The sequence below is a fragment of the Trifolium pratense genome, linkage group LG2, assembly GCF_020283565.1.
Source record: "Trifolium pratense cultivar HEN17-A07 linkage group LG2, ARS_RC_1.1, whole genome shotgun sequence".
Classification (NCBI taxonomy): Eukaryota; Viridiplantae; Streptophyta; class Magnoliopsida; order Fabales; family Fabaceae; genus Trifolium; species Trifolium pratense.
Genome location: NC_060060.1, coordinates 6,679,767 through 6,696,648, shown reverse-complemented (window position 1 = coordinate 6,696,648; position 16,882 = coordinate 6,679,767). Strand labels below are relative to the sequence as shown.

The window sequence follows — 16,882 nt, the reverse complement described above, 5'->3', positions numbered from 1 at the left end:
CCACATTATACAGTCAGCTGAAGTTTGTTTTCGATAGAGGAAAGACTTGGATAATCCAAATTAAGGTTAGATACCAAAAGTTGGACACTAGTCACACTACGGGACCATCACAACTAAGCAAGCCAATGTTAATTCCTGGGCTAATGATTGACATCCGTACCTTTCAACAAAAGAACTGCAAGTGGAGTATAGAAAATGATATTTGGTCTACAAGCATGTTGGTGCAGCTGCTGCTCAGTTTCAGCATCCGAGACAGTGGCTTATCTAGGTTCAAGCAATGGAGTCTTGGGGACAAGGATTTTATTCTTAACTACTACTGCACCAATATGGTTTTGATGCAAATTGTTACCAGGGCAGTTTTACTTGTGATCAAGTTTCTTGAAATGAAAAAGGGGTATGCTAACTCTAATGCTCTGATGTATGCCGCTACAATATTAAAGTCATCAACAATGGTAATAACATGGGATCCAGGGAAGTTCAATACTTTTATGACTGGAGTTGCTTATCAATGTTGTTTGAGAAATTTCCTTTCAATCTATGGTTTGCTTAATTTAGTATTTGACAGAGGAAAGAATTGGCTCAAAAGCATTTTGGTGCTGCTTATGTTGGTATATGATAGAGGGAAGTTTTGGTCCTCGAGCATTTGGGTGCAAGTGATGACCGACCTCATCGTCTTCCATGGCTTGATTCCTATGTGTTTCTCAAGTGAATTGAAGGGTCGCCTAGCAGCAAGAAGAGTAATTGGAATCATGTCCAACCTTGAGGACAAGGTTGTTTTGAAGGGGTGGGTATTGATAGAGACCAAGTATGAATAATATAGGAAAAAGGGTTATTATTGTAATAAAGAGTATAATGAGGTTTTATGAGTAATTAGTAAGTAAGATGGGGTGCTGGGTTGGCAAGTTTGTTATGCCTCTTAGTAGTATATATAGTGAGGTAAGGGGAGTGTGAGTTCATTATGGAAGATATTATAGTTTGTTATGGACAGTTGGCTTATTGCCTCTGCAGGAGCTTGGCTCTGTGGGCATTAGGATATCCATCCTCTTGCATTTATCTTTCATTTTCAGAAATAATACACTACTTTTCATATTTGTGCATTTTAATCCATTGATTCTATATTGTCCGTTACAGATTTTTGAGTTCGTAACACTCTGATTCTAACAATAGAATGGTATCTATTCTTCACAAAGCCTCATCTGTGTTTCCCAATCAAGTTTTACCTTTAGTGGACCTGCGACACACAAGACAATTTAGGCACACAAAAGTAGCATTGCAGAAAATATTGAGTAAATCTAAAATCCTGAGTCAAAATTATAACAAATTATGAAGAAGTTGACAGTTCTGTATACTTACCATGTAGAAGATCCCACAGAGAACCATTTGCCATGTACTCATAGAAAAGGAGATTCCCAGTCAGGAGTAAGTGCATAGCCATGCAAGGTGACAAGATTTCTATGTCTAATGCTGCCAATTGTTTCAAGTTCTGTTTCAAAATCCCTTATATTGTGTGGATGCTGATTGTACAATCGCTTGACTGCAATCGGTCGGGAGTTTTTCAACACACACTTGTATACAGTACTAGAGGCACCACACCCTACGATAAATATCTCACTGAGATCCTCGGTGCTTCTCATTATATCATCCAAAGTGTGTAATGCCAAATCCATATGAAGAATTACAAGTCTAGGAGGCACTGAAATGACACAAATAACAAAGTATGAGTGAGTAAAAAGGCTAGCAGCCTACTGTCTAAGTAGCATTCTACTATCCATCCATACCTTGCACAGTCTTACTAGATCCTTTCATCAGCTGCTTCGATTGGATGGATCTATAGATAGCAATAGTTACCATAGCCAATAACACGATGATACCAAGAGTGAGACATACAACTGCAACTTTAGAAAAATTCTCTGCAAAGAAAAAAAATGGTGTTATATTTAAACTCGGTCACAATAAAATTAACATTTCAAGTGGGTTTTAGATTCACAAACCTCTCGAGTTTGGAACATAAGAACGACATATAGATCCAATCCAATTTCCACATAATAAGGGATTTCCAATGAAGCTGCAAAATGTCACATTGAAAGTCATTTGAGTGATAAAAGTGTTTAACCATGAGATTAAAAGGTTTCTCTGCATTACCTGTCAGCTGAGAACCGTGTCAAGTTCTTCGTAGATGGAACTATTCCGGTAACAATCTAGTCAACATAGATGCAATTATTGGAAAAATTGTTTATTTAAAAATTGGATATTTTGATAAACCAAACAATAACTAATATCCGCGAAACGATGACACAGATTTTTTATGCTTTTTTTTTTCTCTCATCTCCTAAGTTCTAATCCTAGCCGTCACCTTTTTTCTTCTTCTTAATTTATCAAAGAGAGGTGATTTCAGGTCAAATCTTGACCTAAAATCACCCCTCCAAATTGTTTTTTCTTTCTCGTTGTTAAATAAGTGTGATTTTTCACATATTTGTTTGGTTTTGTGTTATTTGTTATCCCGTCCTTGTGCGGTGTATTCTGTTGTGCCGTCTCTGTGCGGTGTATTTTGTTTTCCCGTCTTTGTGCAGTGTTCATTTGTTTCAGGTTGAAGGATTAGATCCGATCAAGTACAAATCTATCAAATGTCGACTTTTGTGTCATCAACGCTGCAGATCTGGGGGCATGGACATTCCAGACACTTCAATATAGTCATATATGTAGGCTTATGTAATTTGCCGTTTTATGCTATTAACATGGATGCTGTGAGTTTGTTTGCAGATTCATCCTTTTTGTTTTTAGCAAATTTGAATTTGTATTACATCGATGTACTCTATCAGTTTGAATGAATGAATATCCTTTATTTTTAGTCAAAAAAAAACTAATTTCCAATTTTTAATACAATTAAATGAGAGCAAAACTTCTCAAGAAATTGCTTAAAAAAAAAACTTCTCAAAAAAAAAATTTAATTAATATATTCTAGACAAAATATACCTCTTACAATATTTAAATTAATGTTTTTTTGTCAATTTTTTTTTACTTAAAATTAATGTTATATATAGGACAAATTGATAATGTTTTAAAAATAATTACTTACTCTGTCCCAAAATATAAGCAAAAATGAGTCAAAAAACTTGATGTATTTGGTTAAAGATTTAGACCAAATACTACATTCACTTTTGTTAATCACTTTTTACTTATATTATGGGACGGAGGAAGTATTATACATCGAAAAGTTAAATGTAAATCATTTGATGTTAATCAGACGACTCTAATGCACCGACTACATCAAATTGAATGCATTGAATCCATTTGAGATATAACCAAAAATAAGAAAGAGAGATGTGATTTGTAGATAGATGACAAATTCACGGCCATACTGTAACACACCATTTGTTAACATAGCTTGATTGCCTCTATCCCATTTGAGTTGCACAGTAACAAAAAGTACTCCACAAGTCTTACTATATCCAATTTCCACTCCAAAAGTACTACTTTTTGCTGAATTTGCAAAAAAAAATAAATAAATAAAACTACAAGTAAAAATTTTATATTGAAAAAAAAAAAACTATTTTGACTTTTAAAAAAATTGAATGTATAATTTTTAAGAACTTTTTATATTGAGTCTCTTAACGTGTGTCATAAGAATACACATTAAACTTTTCCATTTTTTAATTACTTAGACATTTCCGGTTTATAAACTAAACATATTTTTTTTTATTAAATAATATGTATTATTTTTTCCTAAAGGTCACCGGAATAAGGTTGGTTGTGACTGGATGGAAGTAGTTTGATGGTTCATGGCTATAGAGATAGATGTGTGTGTATTGAGGGATTTGGATCCTCTCCAATTATTCTCTCATGTTGTTAATCTAATGGTTGACAAATCCTCCTACTATGTGCAATTTATTTTCTTTTTCTTTTGGTAACATTAGACAGTGGAATAAGGGAATTGGAGAATGCAAATAATTTTTTTTTATAACTAATTTTTTAATATAATAATAACTCTTCACAAAAAATTTAAAAAATATAATAACTTCTTATAAAATAAAAGAAGAAATAACTTACTCTCTCCATCTCATATTATAAAGAGTTTAATTTTGAGCATTATTAATGTAAAGTTATTTTATACATGTATTTAATAATGCGTTATCATGTCGTTAAATGAATGAAACTACTTTTTAATTTATTTTATTTTTATGTAAAAAAAAACTACTTTTTTTTTATACTTCATCCGTCCCAAAATAAATGACCTAATATTTACTTTGCGTACTACTCCCTCTGTCCCAACAAAGAGTGACACAGTTGATCGTTTCACGTCGATCCATAACTTTGACGATTAATATTTATATGATATACTTTGACGATATTTTTCTACTAATATGTATATGTAAATATTAGCATATGAGATATTTGAATTATCTCGATGAATATTTCTAAAATATATAATTTTTAATAATAGATAGCTTAAGATATTTATGATTAAATATTTTTGTACATCGGCAAACGTTAAGGTGGTCAAAATAGGTCATTTATTTTGGGACATAGTGAGTATTTGTCTTTAAACTAGTTTATATTTATATTTTAATTTCAAATTATTATTGTACTTGCAATTTTAATTATAACAATTTAAATTGTATCAATTTTTCAATGTCTTTTTCTAACGCACCGGTCATTTTTTATCTCACATTATATGACCCGTGCAAGACATCCAGTATTCAATCAAAGGTCTCGCGTTGGAGTCTTTGAGGGATTGATATTGTCTGAGTTTTAAACGGGAAAGTCACATAAGTTTGGGCACAGGTGGGTTGAGTTGGTGGTTCGTGGGTTTTGGGTTAGTGAGAAATGGGTTAAGTCTGTGGTTTTTTTTGAAAGAAAAAGGACTTAACATGTGTCAAGATCTGTGACGTATGATTTCATCTAACAGTCGAAATTGACCTAAAGTTATGTGAGTTTCCCGCTCAAAAGTCAGACAATACATGCTACTAATTTTTTACCGCTTTTTTTATGTACAGGTCATCGATCCGCAAGATATTTATTTACAATGAATTCTGACTGTTGATAAAGATAGCGATTAATGAATTCTGACCGTTGATTAACATTTGCCAAATCATTTTTTTTTTTTTGACTAATTTGCCAAATCATTTATCCAGGTGAACTTGATGCTTCTCCGTTTTTTTTGATATAAAATACTAGTAGATGGTAGGGTAGGATCCAAATACAGTAATCTACTATATTCTCTCTCTCTCTCTCATCATAATTTCAACAGTCAGTCCAAATATCTTCTCTTCTCTTCTTTCTCATCATGGTCCCACCACCACCAATAGCACCGTTATGGAGGAGGCCTGTCGCATGGCTTGCCTTCACATTTGTTCATCTTGGTGTCATGGGTTTTTACGTCAGGGTTCATATAACTCCTGAAGACCACGTTTTGTTGGAGGGTGTAGCCTACTATGTGGCGACCACATTCTTTATCATGAGTCATTTACTTTTTGGTTTTGGTTTAGCTTCAGATTTACCAAGCCCATCTGAAATGGTGGGCGTCGAATGTATCTTTCTCATGATTTGCAATGGGATGATTGGAATCGGTGCGGCTTTCATCTTTGGTGATCCAATTTACATAAACGCAGCGGAATTCATATGGCTTCTGGTCCTTGGTTACAGCGTAGGGCACATCAAGAACGACATTGCTGCTCAATTTAAGTCAGACTTAGTTGGAGGTGCAGATTACTTTTCTCATTCACTTCCCATTACCACACCAGATGACACGGGGGAGGCTTCTTCTTCCCAGCAACAAAATAATAAGAAGAAAAAGAAGAAAAAGAAAGGAAAAAACAAAGGATGATCACCATCCAAAGAACGAATTCTGTTTGGTCTTGAGATTTTTTCTTCTTTTTACACCATGCATGCATGCCCCTAGCTACTCTTAGTTTTTCCTCACTGTAAGGGTAACCATAACCCACCCCCTCCCTTTATATTTTCTTTCCCTTTAATCTTGTAAAAATACACAACATATTACAGACTAATCATCATCATCATCATCATTGTTTTTTCTGTATTTCTCTTTATCTTTAATCTTTCTGTATCTTATCATTGTTACTTGTCAACGCATTTCATTCTTCAATTTTACTAGATTAGGGTAATTAATCGATTAATTTTCTAAAGTTAATTCAAGATGTTATTCTGTCCCTGTGCTTATTCATTTTTCAATTTTATAGTAAGCATGACATGAATCAAAATTAGGGTTTTTGGTTGTGGTTTTATTCATTTTTCAATTTTATAGTAAGCATGACATGAATCGATTAATTTTGTAAATTCACCAACAAAAAAAAATAAATCAATTAGTAAGATTCTTCAATTTTACTAGATTAGGGTAATTAATCAATTGATTTTCTAAAGTTTACTAATTTATGATGTTAATCTGTCTCGGTGCTTATACATTTTTCAATTTTACAGTAGGTTTATAATTTAAGTAGTTTATAATTAATCAATTAATGTTGTGGTTTTGTGACTCAAAATTTCAAAAACTATGGTTACTCTCTATTCATAGTATACTAGGAATAAACCCGTGCGTTGCACGGGTTCGATTAAAATATATAATTAAAATATTTTTATAAATAAAAAAATAATGATTGTGATAACTATAATCACATATAGTTAAATAATATATATTATTTTAAAATATGATTATGTTTAATATTAGTATATGAGTAAAAAGAAGGTTGTTTAGAAATATTAGATTTTTTATTATATCGTAGTTTGTTTATATTTTAATGTAATAGATCTCTTATAATATTTCATAAGTTTGAAAGGATGTATCATTTTTTATTTTATTAGTGTAATCATATAAGATTTTAGTTTTCTTTATATGAGTTGCAATTTTATAGTCAAATGTCAATTTGTTTTTTATTTTTGATGTATTCCTTATTTTATTATTTTCAATAAGAGTTGGAGGCATACCTAATTATACTTGTAGACAATATTGCTCATGAGAAATGTTAAAATAAGTTTTGATTATAGAATATGATTCATATATGGTGGCTTTGCCTATTTGTTCTGCGTGATCTCATTTTTTGAAAATTATGTATCAAATAGTGTATTTGCTTACTACGTTCTATGCAATTTAAGGTTCCAAATAACTTATCTACTTACTCATCTCTCGTTCTCTTGGAGTTTATTCTCACTATTCACTTGGTGAAATTTTATTCCAACTTTATTAGTCCCAATTTTTTAGTCTATTGTTTGGTTCACATTTTTTTTTGCTTGGTCCTTTTGTTTTTGGTTTGTTTTTCTTTTTCTTGGCGAGGTTTGTGTCTCTTCAAAATTATTGTTAGTTTTTGTCCCTCTTATTTAATATTTTCTTGAACATTTATTTTATTTTTCTTATTATATTATATAAACTCGAATATTTGTTGTTGTTAATATATAAGTTTGGACGAAGATTTTATATATTTGAATTTAGGTTTAGTTATTTGGTTAAGGTAAAGAAAGTCTTATAGATGATATTAAGATTTAACATGTGTCATCTTCTTATTTGCTTAAAGAAATGTCATCTTATTCTGATAAATATTCCACTATTTTATTTTCAGCCGTAACGTAAACAATCTTTTAGAATATGTACTTAATTTATCCAAAAAATTAAATTATTATGTAAATTAAATTAATAATTTTTGAATTATTGGTGAACTTTAGTTGTGTGTAAATATGTTTAAATATATGTGTGATTATATTTTCTAAATATATGTAAATATATTTTAACATCTACGGTTTTAATAATTTCTAAAATTTATTTTGACAAATGAGCATCAACAATTTTTATTTAATAATTTTTGTCTTTTTTTAATTTAATTTAGAAAGCTTTTAGTACAATTCTAAGTGGGAGGAAAAAGTATTTAGCACAATTCTTTTCATCGATTCATTTTATGGTTGTAAGAATAAGATGACATGCGTAGATTAAAATAGGACCGTCTATTAAAATTCATATATATTCATATTGAAACATCCAGGATTAGGCAAATGTTATACGATAAATGCATGAAGATTATATATTTGGACAACCTCTAAGTCAAGTTGAATCAATATACTTCTTGCATGTATTACAATTATAAGAACCGCATGACTTGAGTGTCAACTACAAAAAAAAACTTATTTTAATTTCTACTTTGTTTTTGTTTCTATATTTCTCTTGATCGAGATCAAGTAGATCACCTACACATTGTAGACAATATAATATTTAAAAATGAGACACATATTTATATTTCTAAATTATTTGGATTGTCCTCTTTTAATTGAATGCCTCCAACATCAATATACCCTCGATCTATATAAATTTTAAGGCACTTCAAAATCAATAAATAGAAGTCTCTTTTATCCTCTTCAACTTATTCACATGAAAAAAAATAATTATATTCCTATTAATCAACAATTTTTTATACAAATATTCTACCTTATATAAAATAATAAATGAAAAAGAAAATAAGAAACAAATAAGCTAAAACATTAGACTAATAAAATAATAAATGAAAAAGAAAAGTTGTCTAATTACAAACATTATATTAATAAAAAAATGATGGTTTACAAACTCCCATTAGAGTTAAATACACATCCTTACATGAGGTGTCATTTCATAGGCTTTATAAGGAGCAAGGATGCAACGTAAGCAAAAATAGAAGTATGTTTTATCCTGTTCTCCTCCTTCACATGAAAAAATAGTCATATTCATATTAATCGATTCAACTCAAAGTTTAATTAATCATCGAACAAAACACCGGTTGATATTTAAAAAAATATCCAACCTAAAAAAGAAATATAAAAAATTATTAGAGATGTTCTAAACTCAGAGTAGTAGAAAAATTCCAATTTACAAACATAATAATAGGCAACTATCACATATATGTATATCAATTTCTTAATCAATCAAATGTAGACATACCTGATATTCTAAGAGGTTAGACACCATCACCTACCAAGGACAAAAACCAATATACTTATGATGTAACTATATATATGCACACGATAGCTTTTAAATCAATTCAAGAGACTATAATGTGTAACTTTAACATATGGAAGGTGAAGATGCATAACTTTTTCTCATGGAGATGTCAGACAAAGAAACCATAGAGTTTTTGCCATGAGATAGATAAATTAAAATTTTGTTAAAACATAGAAGCTAGACTTCAATGTAAATTTACATATTCAATATGGTGGTGATAATTAGCTTTTGGGTTAACTTTATATAGAGCTTGTGTTTGATAATTAACTAAATTTACATATTCAATATTAGTGTCTCCAAGAATTATTTGTTTTCAATTGCATTAATAGGGAATTGTAACATACAATATATATTTTAATAATATATTGCAATGCAATTAATAAAACAATAACATGATGCATCGTTCCACCTTTCATTGCTTGCAATTCATTTTTGTCTCAATTCAACAACAATAAATTGTGTTAGTTTTTTTTTTAATATATTATTATTGTTTATTATTTATTATTAGAGTAACTCTATTATATGAAATATGAAAAGGTTTTAATAGAGATTGTAAACTTTTTTTATAGAGTGCCACATCCAATTTCTTTTGAAAATCCATCCAATTTTTGATAATTCTAATGGATATGAATAAATCGATATCGATAGTTGGTCCCTTTTAATTAAATTTTTCATTTGTCATTTAGGGACCAATTAACTATGAAATGAAGAGAATTCCAATAGTATTAGACACTTTTTTCTTTCTTTCTTAGTATTGAAAGAATATATTTTGTGGTTATATTGGTCCCTTTTAATTAAATTTTTCATTTAGGAACCAATTAACTATGCAATGAAGAGAGACACACGTTTTTTTTTATTAGTATTGAAAGAATTTCAATAGTCATGAATATTTTGTGGTTATATAAATCTTATATATTAGTTGGTCCCTTTTAATTTAATTTTTCATTTTATTAATTTTTCATTTTAGTTAGTTGGTCCCTTGTGTAAGAAGTTATATAGTGATAATTTGATATATTGATAATTAAAATTAAAATGATTTAATTAAAGATAATTAAAATTAAAATGATTTAATTTAATTAAAAGAGATGATGAAAATGTTTTTTAATAGAGATTGTAAACTTTTCTTATAGTATAAAGGTGATAAAAAAAATTGGGGCCTAAATCCTTTACCAAAAAAATTATTTTTGGGGGTCTAAATCTAGGGCTTCAACACCCTCCACCTGTTCGAAAGTACAAAGATTAAGAAATACTATTCTTCTTTTTTTTAGTTTGCATGATATTATAAGAATTTAACATTCAACATGTCATCTTATTCTTAAGACTATCTCACTATGTACTCACTCATAACTATAATATCTTACCTCCTAAATACTATTATGCTTAGAGAGTAATTTAAATAATAAAATAGATAAATATAATATAACATTTTATATTACTTATTAAGATTTCTTTGCCTTTTATTTGTCAGAATTATTTAGCTAGTGGTTTCGTTTATCATTTTCACCATATGCTTAATTCTTTTTCTTTTCTATTTTGGTTTAATTTTATTTTTCTTAGTGAGGTTTATGCCACTATCCTCTCTTTAATTTGTTTGCATCTTTAATTTAATGTGTCTTTTTAAGCAATGGAATATCAAAATTAGTAGTTAAAATGTTGGTGTAATAAAAAAGTATAAATTGTAAAGTAGTGACTAAATTGCTACATCACTTTTCCTTCATCAATCAAACAAAATATTTGTCTTAGAAACTAAATGGAATCTTATGATTTTTCTTAGTGACTTAAATGAGTTTATTCTAAAAGTAATAAAGAAATTAAAATACAACTTAGCTCAATTGCAAACTTGAAAACCTTCGTACCAGCCCGATCCACTTATTTGAATCCTAACCAAGATGATTAAGCATATGAAAACACCTCTAACCAAGTAGAGATTAAATTCTTCCAAATTTGCTTCATACGACCAACTTGTATTACATTTCCAAATCTTCTCTATTAAAACCAAGTACCACTAAAAAAAAGTTAAGAAATTGCAGTTATATATATTTTTCATTGTCGCAATGTTATTCTTGAATATACATTTCATTGCTATATTTGAAAGAAAAAAAAGAACCTATCCCAAAAACAATGAGGAAAATACATTTGAAAATAGAATTACATTTTTCCTTGAAACAATAAGATAGTGTAGTTGATTTACTCAAGAGTAGACATGATGTGATGAAATTACTACAAAGAAGGTTAGAAAACACAAAAAAGAAAAAAAAATAAGATTACAAAATATGAGACCATGGGCAAGTAGTGATGTGTGAGTATCAATATTTATAAAGATCATTGTGGTAAAACATACAGTTTTTTTTTTTATATATAATTATTGAAAGGAACTCCAACAATCATGAGGGTTAATTGTATAATATAATAATAATAATTTTGCAGTTATAGTTGCATCATATGAATACCTAAGGGTCAAACATAATTGTTTTTATCCCTTGTAATTAATCGTTTGATTGTTTTTTTTTTTTTTGATAAGCTAATCGTTTGATTGTTGATTTAACCTCTTGCAATGTGTAATAATATATTAATATGATTTATCTTGGTTTTTTTAGAAAATTAGATTATATATATTTAATAACAATACTAAAAATTATATATACATATAATTTATATGTACATATTTTAGTGACATATGGATATATTTTTTTGGTTTTTACGTATGAATGTTTTATTGATCCATATATACGAATTAAGTTTTTTATTTGGGCAAGTATATGGATATTTAGGTTACTCTTAATTATTTAGTCATTTACGTTTTCTATTAATCCATATTTATCATTTTATATATGCCAAAATATAGTCTTTTGGAATTATGGGGGTTTCTTTTTCTATTCATGTATTAATCATTAGACATGAAATTTAATTTGTGGAGGATAAATTTTATTTTAGATATTTTTAATAATAATTAAGAGAAGTTGGTAAATTTTCAATAAAAATATGGAGTTTTTTTAGAGGTGCCACATCATCACAATGAAGGCCTATGGGCAATTCAACCTTCCTTTTACTAGTAAAAGATTTTTACTATTGATTATCTCTTAATTAGGATTATTCTTCATATTACTTATTATTATAAAACTGTGGTTTTGTAAAGTTTATAATTCAAGATGTTATTCTGTCTCGGTGCTTATTCATTTTTCAATTTTATAATAGGCATGTCATGACTAAGTTAGGGTAATTAATCATTGTTTACAAATTAATTAATCTATTAGTTTCAAAAAGTTTATAATTTTAAGATGTTAATTTGTCTTGGTGCTTATTCGTTTTTCAATTTACTGTCTGCATGGCGAGTTTAGGGTAATCGGTCATTGTTTACGGATTATTATATTAATTGATTAATCTATTAATTTTTTTGAAGTTTGGGATTTTGATGAATACTGATTTACTATCTAGAGAAGAAGAAAGTATCCCTCTTCTTCTAAGTTTCTTGGTAAGACTTTTCTTTCTCAAATCCATGGGATGAATTATCTTTTCCTTTGGGATAACAGGAAGAGGATGATTATTATGTGCATATTATACTCTGCAAATATTGACTGCCATTCTCTCTAATTCTCCGACAGAGGTATAAGTTAAATAGTTTCCATGGTAGTTTGATTCATGAAGTTGTCATACTTATATCATCTTGCTTGGAAAGGACCCTTGCTGACTTCTTCTTCATGGTACAGGAAACTATATTGACCATCCCTCGTGGTATAACTCGGCTAATGGGCATGCTTATGGATTGTGAGGTTCAAGGCTCGAAAACTTTCTGATACTCTAAAAAACTTTTTTGAACTTAATTATTGATATTCATCATGTGTCTACTAAAATCATATAGTTTAAACCTTTGCTTTCATAACTAGTTGATTGTTGGCTGTTACTGATAATGGAAAAATGATCAAGATTTACCTTCCAAGTGATAAGGAATGAGGCCTTATTGCTTCTTACTCACCTGACCTGTGAAGCCGAGGTAACCTTTTTTCTCCAGCAGAAATGTTTTCTCCCACCTCACCTTTTCTTAACTTTTTTCTTTCTTTCATTATGCAATAAATTGAACGGTTACAGGAGATCCAAAAGATCGTTGTCTTTGAAGGTGCATATGAGAAGATATTCAGTATCATAAGGGAGGAGGGAAATTCAGATGGCGGTGTAGTTGTGCAGGTGAGGCATGGCTACTCTTATTTAATTTGCTTTATATAGCTTTTGGTCTAAATAATTCTTTGATCACTTTTCAGGACTGCCTTGAATTGTTGAACAATTTGATTCATACCAATGCATCCAATCAGGTTTGTTGATTCTGTCGTGTTTATTAAGTTTATAGCTGATTGGTACTGATTCAAATATGCACGGTGTAGGTGCTACTCAGAGAGACTATAGGACTTGATTCATTGATATTGATTTTGAAGCTAAGAGGAAGCTCTTACTCTAATCACTTTTAATTTTGTCATTTGTTTCTCTTTCTGCATGCTATTACATGGTCTTACTTTGGGTGATAATGATGGTGATCTTGAGTTATGTGATACTTTTTATATATTTCAGATTAGTATGGCAAGCTATAATGCTAGTGGAGTGGAGCTGTTGGGCTTTGATATATTCACTTGTATAGTGGCTAACATTATCTGGCTAACATTATATTAAATATGTAGACTTGTAGCAGAGCCGCTAGCGTTCTATCACATATTTTTTAGCTTTATTTTACAACCAGTTTTGGCAGTTGGTATGACTGCAGAATACATTCTGATTAATTTTATGCTTAAATAATTTTCTTTATGACTAAATTTGTCATATAAAAATCAATATATTAACTATTAAATCTTAAATTATACACGATTCTTTTATAAACTATAGATTTCTACTATAGAAATGCATTCTATATATGTGTATTTTGTATCCAAATTAAGGCTTTACTCCAAGTGAAAAGAAAAAAGAAAATTGTCTCCACTCCCCAGTTGTCAGGAACTTGTTTCTTTAAACTGATGTCTCTTCTCTTGCATGAAATAGCTTATTTAAATTGAGAAATTATTTGAGTTCTTTTTTTGTCAAAAAGAGTTAATAGGCACGCTTGCATGTTCTCTTTTATCTTTATTTTCCTTTTTCTGTTTCCATTTGTTAGTAGTAAGTTCAATGGAAATTTTGTGACACCAATATTTGATAAATTTTGCTTTTCTTGCATCAGTAGTTGAGCTTTTTGCTTCCTATGTCTTGTTAGGTTTTATTTTTACTGCCAGGGCACTTAATTTTGCTGGAATATTATTGCAAGTATAAAACTAATTATGTTTAAACGACAATTGTTGATAGAAGGTAATCAGAATAAATAAATTTAAAGGGAAAATAAATAAGTAATACTTGGTGAATATCTATATGTGGTTTACTTCAGATTCAGACTATCATGATTTTCATCTTTCTCTGACTTTTGGAATTTTTGTTATTTTTGTATGGTTTTCTCCATAAACTATTCATAGTATTGCTTGTGCAAATGAATTTTTGTCTTGTATGCGTTATTCGGAATTTTATGGTATTGCCTTTAAGTTCAATATTATACGGTTTTTTTTTTTTCTCGTTTTCCGGAGTGGAGTTCTTTATGCTGTTAGCCATACCACATCCGTGTTTACCTGTTTTTGGTTTCTTTTGCACTAGACATATTTTTTTCACACATTTATATGTAATGATTGTAGAAAGGAAGAAGTGAAATTTAACTGCTCAGAAATCTTATGAGAAATGTTTCAGGTTTTGCGAGTTGAAATTGAGGCACCCATGCAATCTTTAAGAGCTCCAGAGCCACTAATGCATCGGATGGTGAAATATTTAGCCCTCGCTTCTTCAATGAAATCCAAAGATGGAAAGTCCGATACATCAGGGAATTCTTATGTTCAAGCTATTATCTTGAAATTACTGGTTACATGGCTAGCTGATTGCCCCAATGGATTGCCCCAATGCAGTGCACTGCTTCCTAGATGCTCAACCCCACCTTTACTTATCTTCTTGAGCTAGTATCAAATTTGTCAGAAACAGTGTATAAGGGGTTTCGCAGCAGTTGTGTTGGGTGAATGTGTGATCTATAACAAATCCACTGATAACGGAAAAGATGCATTTGCCATTGTTGATATAATAAGTCAGAAAATTGGACTTCGTACTTCTTAAAATTTGATGAGATGCATAAGAGTTTTGTTTTCACTAACATGGAGTCATCATCATTCACACATAGATCATTCTCTAGATCTTCAGAAGCTAGCATGGCAGATATTTAAGACGTAGATGAGAATGATTTGTCCGAGAAGAAAAATATGGATCATCCAAATCTTTCTTCAATTTTGGATTCTTACTTTGTGAATTTTGTTAAAAGACTGGAGGCAAATATTAGAGAACAGATTGTGGAGGTTTATAGTCGTCCAAAAACCAAGGTAGCGGTAGTGCCAGAAGAAATAGAGCAGAAGAAGGGCGAAAGTGAGGTTGAGTATATAAAGTGGCTGAAAGCTTTTATTGAGAAGCAGCACACTTAGATTCAGGTATCATTTGTACTTGTCAATTCCTCTTCATCTGCATATATATGAGGATAAGTCATAAATCTGTTCCTTTCAAGTAGTCTACCCTACTACTGTATAATTATTAATTAACAACGTACAGGTTAGATGTTTTAATATCAACCTTCAAATTTCAGAGCATTTAGTTCTGCAGTTTTTTATTAGCATTGTCATTTACGTAATGTGATATTCTGGAGTTGTTTTTAAATGGTGTGTGCATAATAAGATTACAATGAACATTCTTGTTAAGTGTTTTCTATGATATACTGCAGTCAACTTAAATCTCCGCTGGTTTGTTCAGCTAGTAAGGTTTGTTTCTAATGGTTTTCCTGGTTAATAATACCTTGGTATATCTATAATTATTTCTCTGATGTTATCCCATGAATGTGTGATGTAGAGTCCTTTAGAAGAATAAGAAGTGTGTAGGACTGCATGCGCCTGTTCTCTTTAACAAATATATCAACATGGTTTGACTATTCTTAATATGTTTTTGATTTAGTGGTTTTTATTTTGATAATATCAGGATCTTGCTATTCGAAATGGTACACTGGCAGAAGACCTGGCTAAGACAGTTAATAGTTTGCAGTCTGAACAAAGAGTGAGCGGAGGCATGGATAGAGTTCAAAGAGAGACACTCCGTAGAGATTTCCAAGAAGCATCTAAAAGGTTAGAGATGCTTAAGGAAGAAAAAGCTAAAATTGAATCAGAGGCAATTATGTATCAGAATTTAGCTGCAAAGACGGAAGGTGATCTAAGGAGTCTGTCGGATGCATACAATAGCCTTGAGCAATCTAACCTCCATCTAGAGAATGAGGTGAAAGCACTGAGGGGACTAGGCCACTCAACATTCCCAGATGTAGAGGCAAGAAAAGCTGAAGCAAGGGAAGAAGCTCTGAAGGAGAGCGAAGGTGAACTGAATGATCTGCTTGTATGCCTTTGGACAAGAACAAAGCAAGGTGGATAAACTTAGTGCTAGGTTGCTGGAGTTGGGGGAGGATGTTGACAAACTACTTGAAGGCATTGGAGATGATGCTGGAGCTGCTGAAGATTTCGAAGATGAGGAAGACGCTGAGTAACATATTTTCATTTGTGTCTCACTTAATACGTTTCATGTTAAATTGTACAGATAACACAATCTATGGAGAATGGAGACATTCTATGGTTGAGCTTTAAATTATGATTTCTTCAAGACATTTCTTGCTGGTTATATTTTACAATATTCAGGTTTTATTAAATTGTGTCTCTATTGCGTTTGGGTTTTCATTTCTTTCTCCTTTGTCATGTTAACCAATCAAATTGTTGAAAAAACTTTTAGGGCCAGCAGTTGTATTCTGTTAAACGTTTTTAGATAAAGCAATAATGTTGAAAG

At 30.3% G+C, this 16,882-nt stretch overlaps 1 protein-coding gene and 1 pseudogene across 1 annotated transcript; one reads left to right on the top strand and one right to left on the bottom strand.

The window, feature by feature from the left end:
* Positions 1–1,391: 1,391 nt before the first annotated feature.
* LOC123904065 (LRR receptor-like serine/threonine-protein kinase ERL1) lies at positions 1,392–2,091 on the bottom strand. Its single transcript, XM_045953759.1, has 3 exons — positions 1,992–2,091; positions 1,779–1,910; positions 1,392–1,693 (listed from the first exon to the last, which is right to left on the bottom strand). The coding sequence occupies exons 1-3, from the start codon at positions 2,089–2,091 to the stop codon at positions 1,392–1,394; spliced, it is 534 nt and encodes a 177-aa protein (XP_045809715.1).
* A 10,205-nt stretch (positions 2,092–12,296) lies between these two features.
* LOC123904064 lies at positions 12,297–16,798 on the top strand (annotated as a pseudogene).
* The last annotated feature ends 84 nt before the right edge of the window (positions 16,799–16,882 follow it).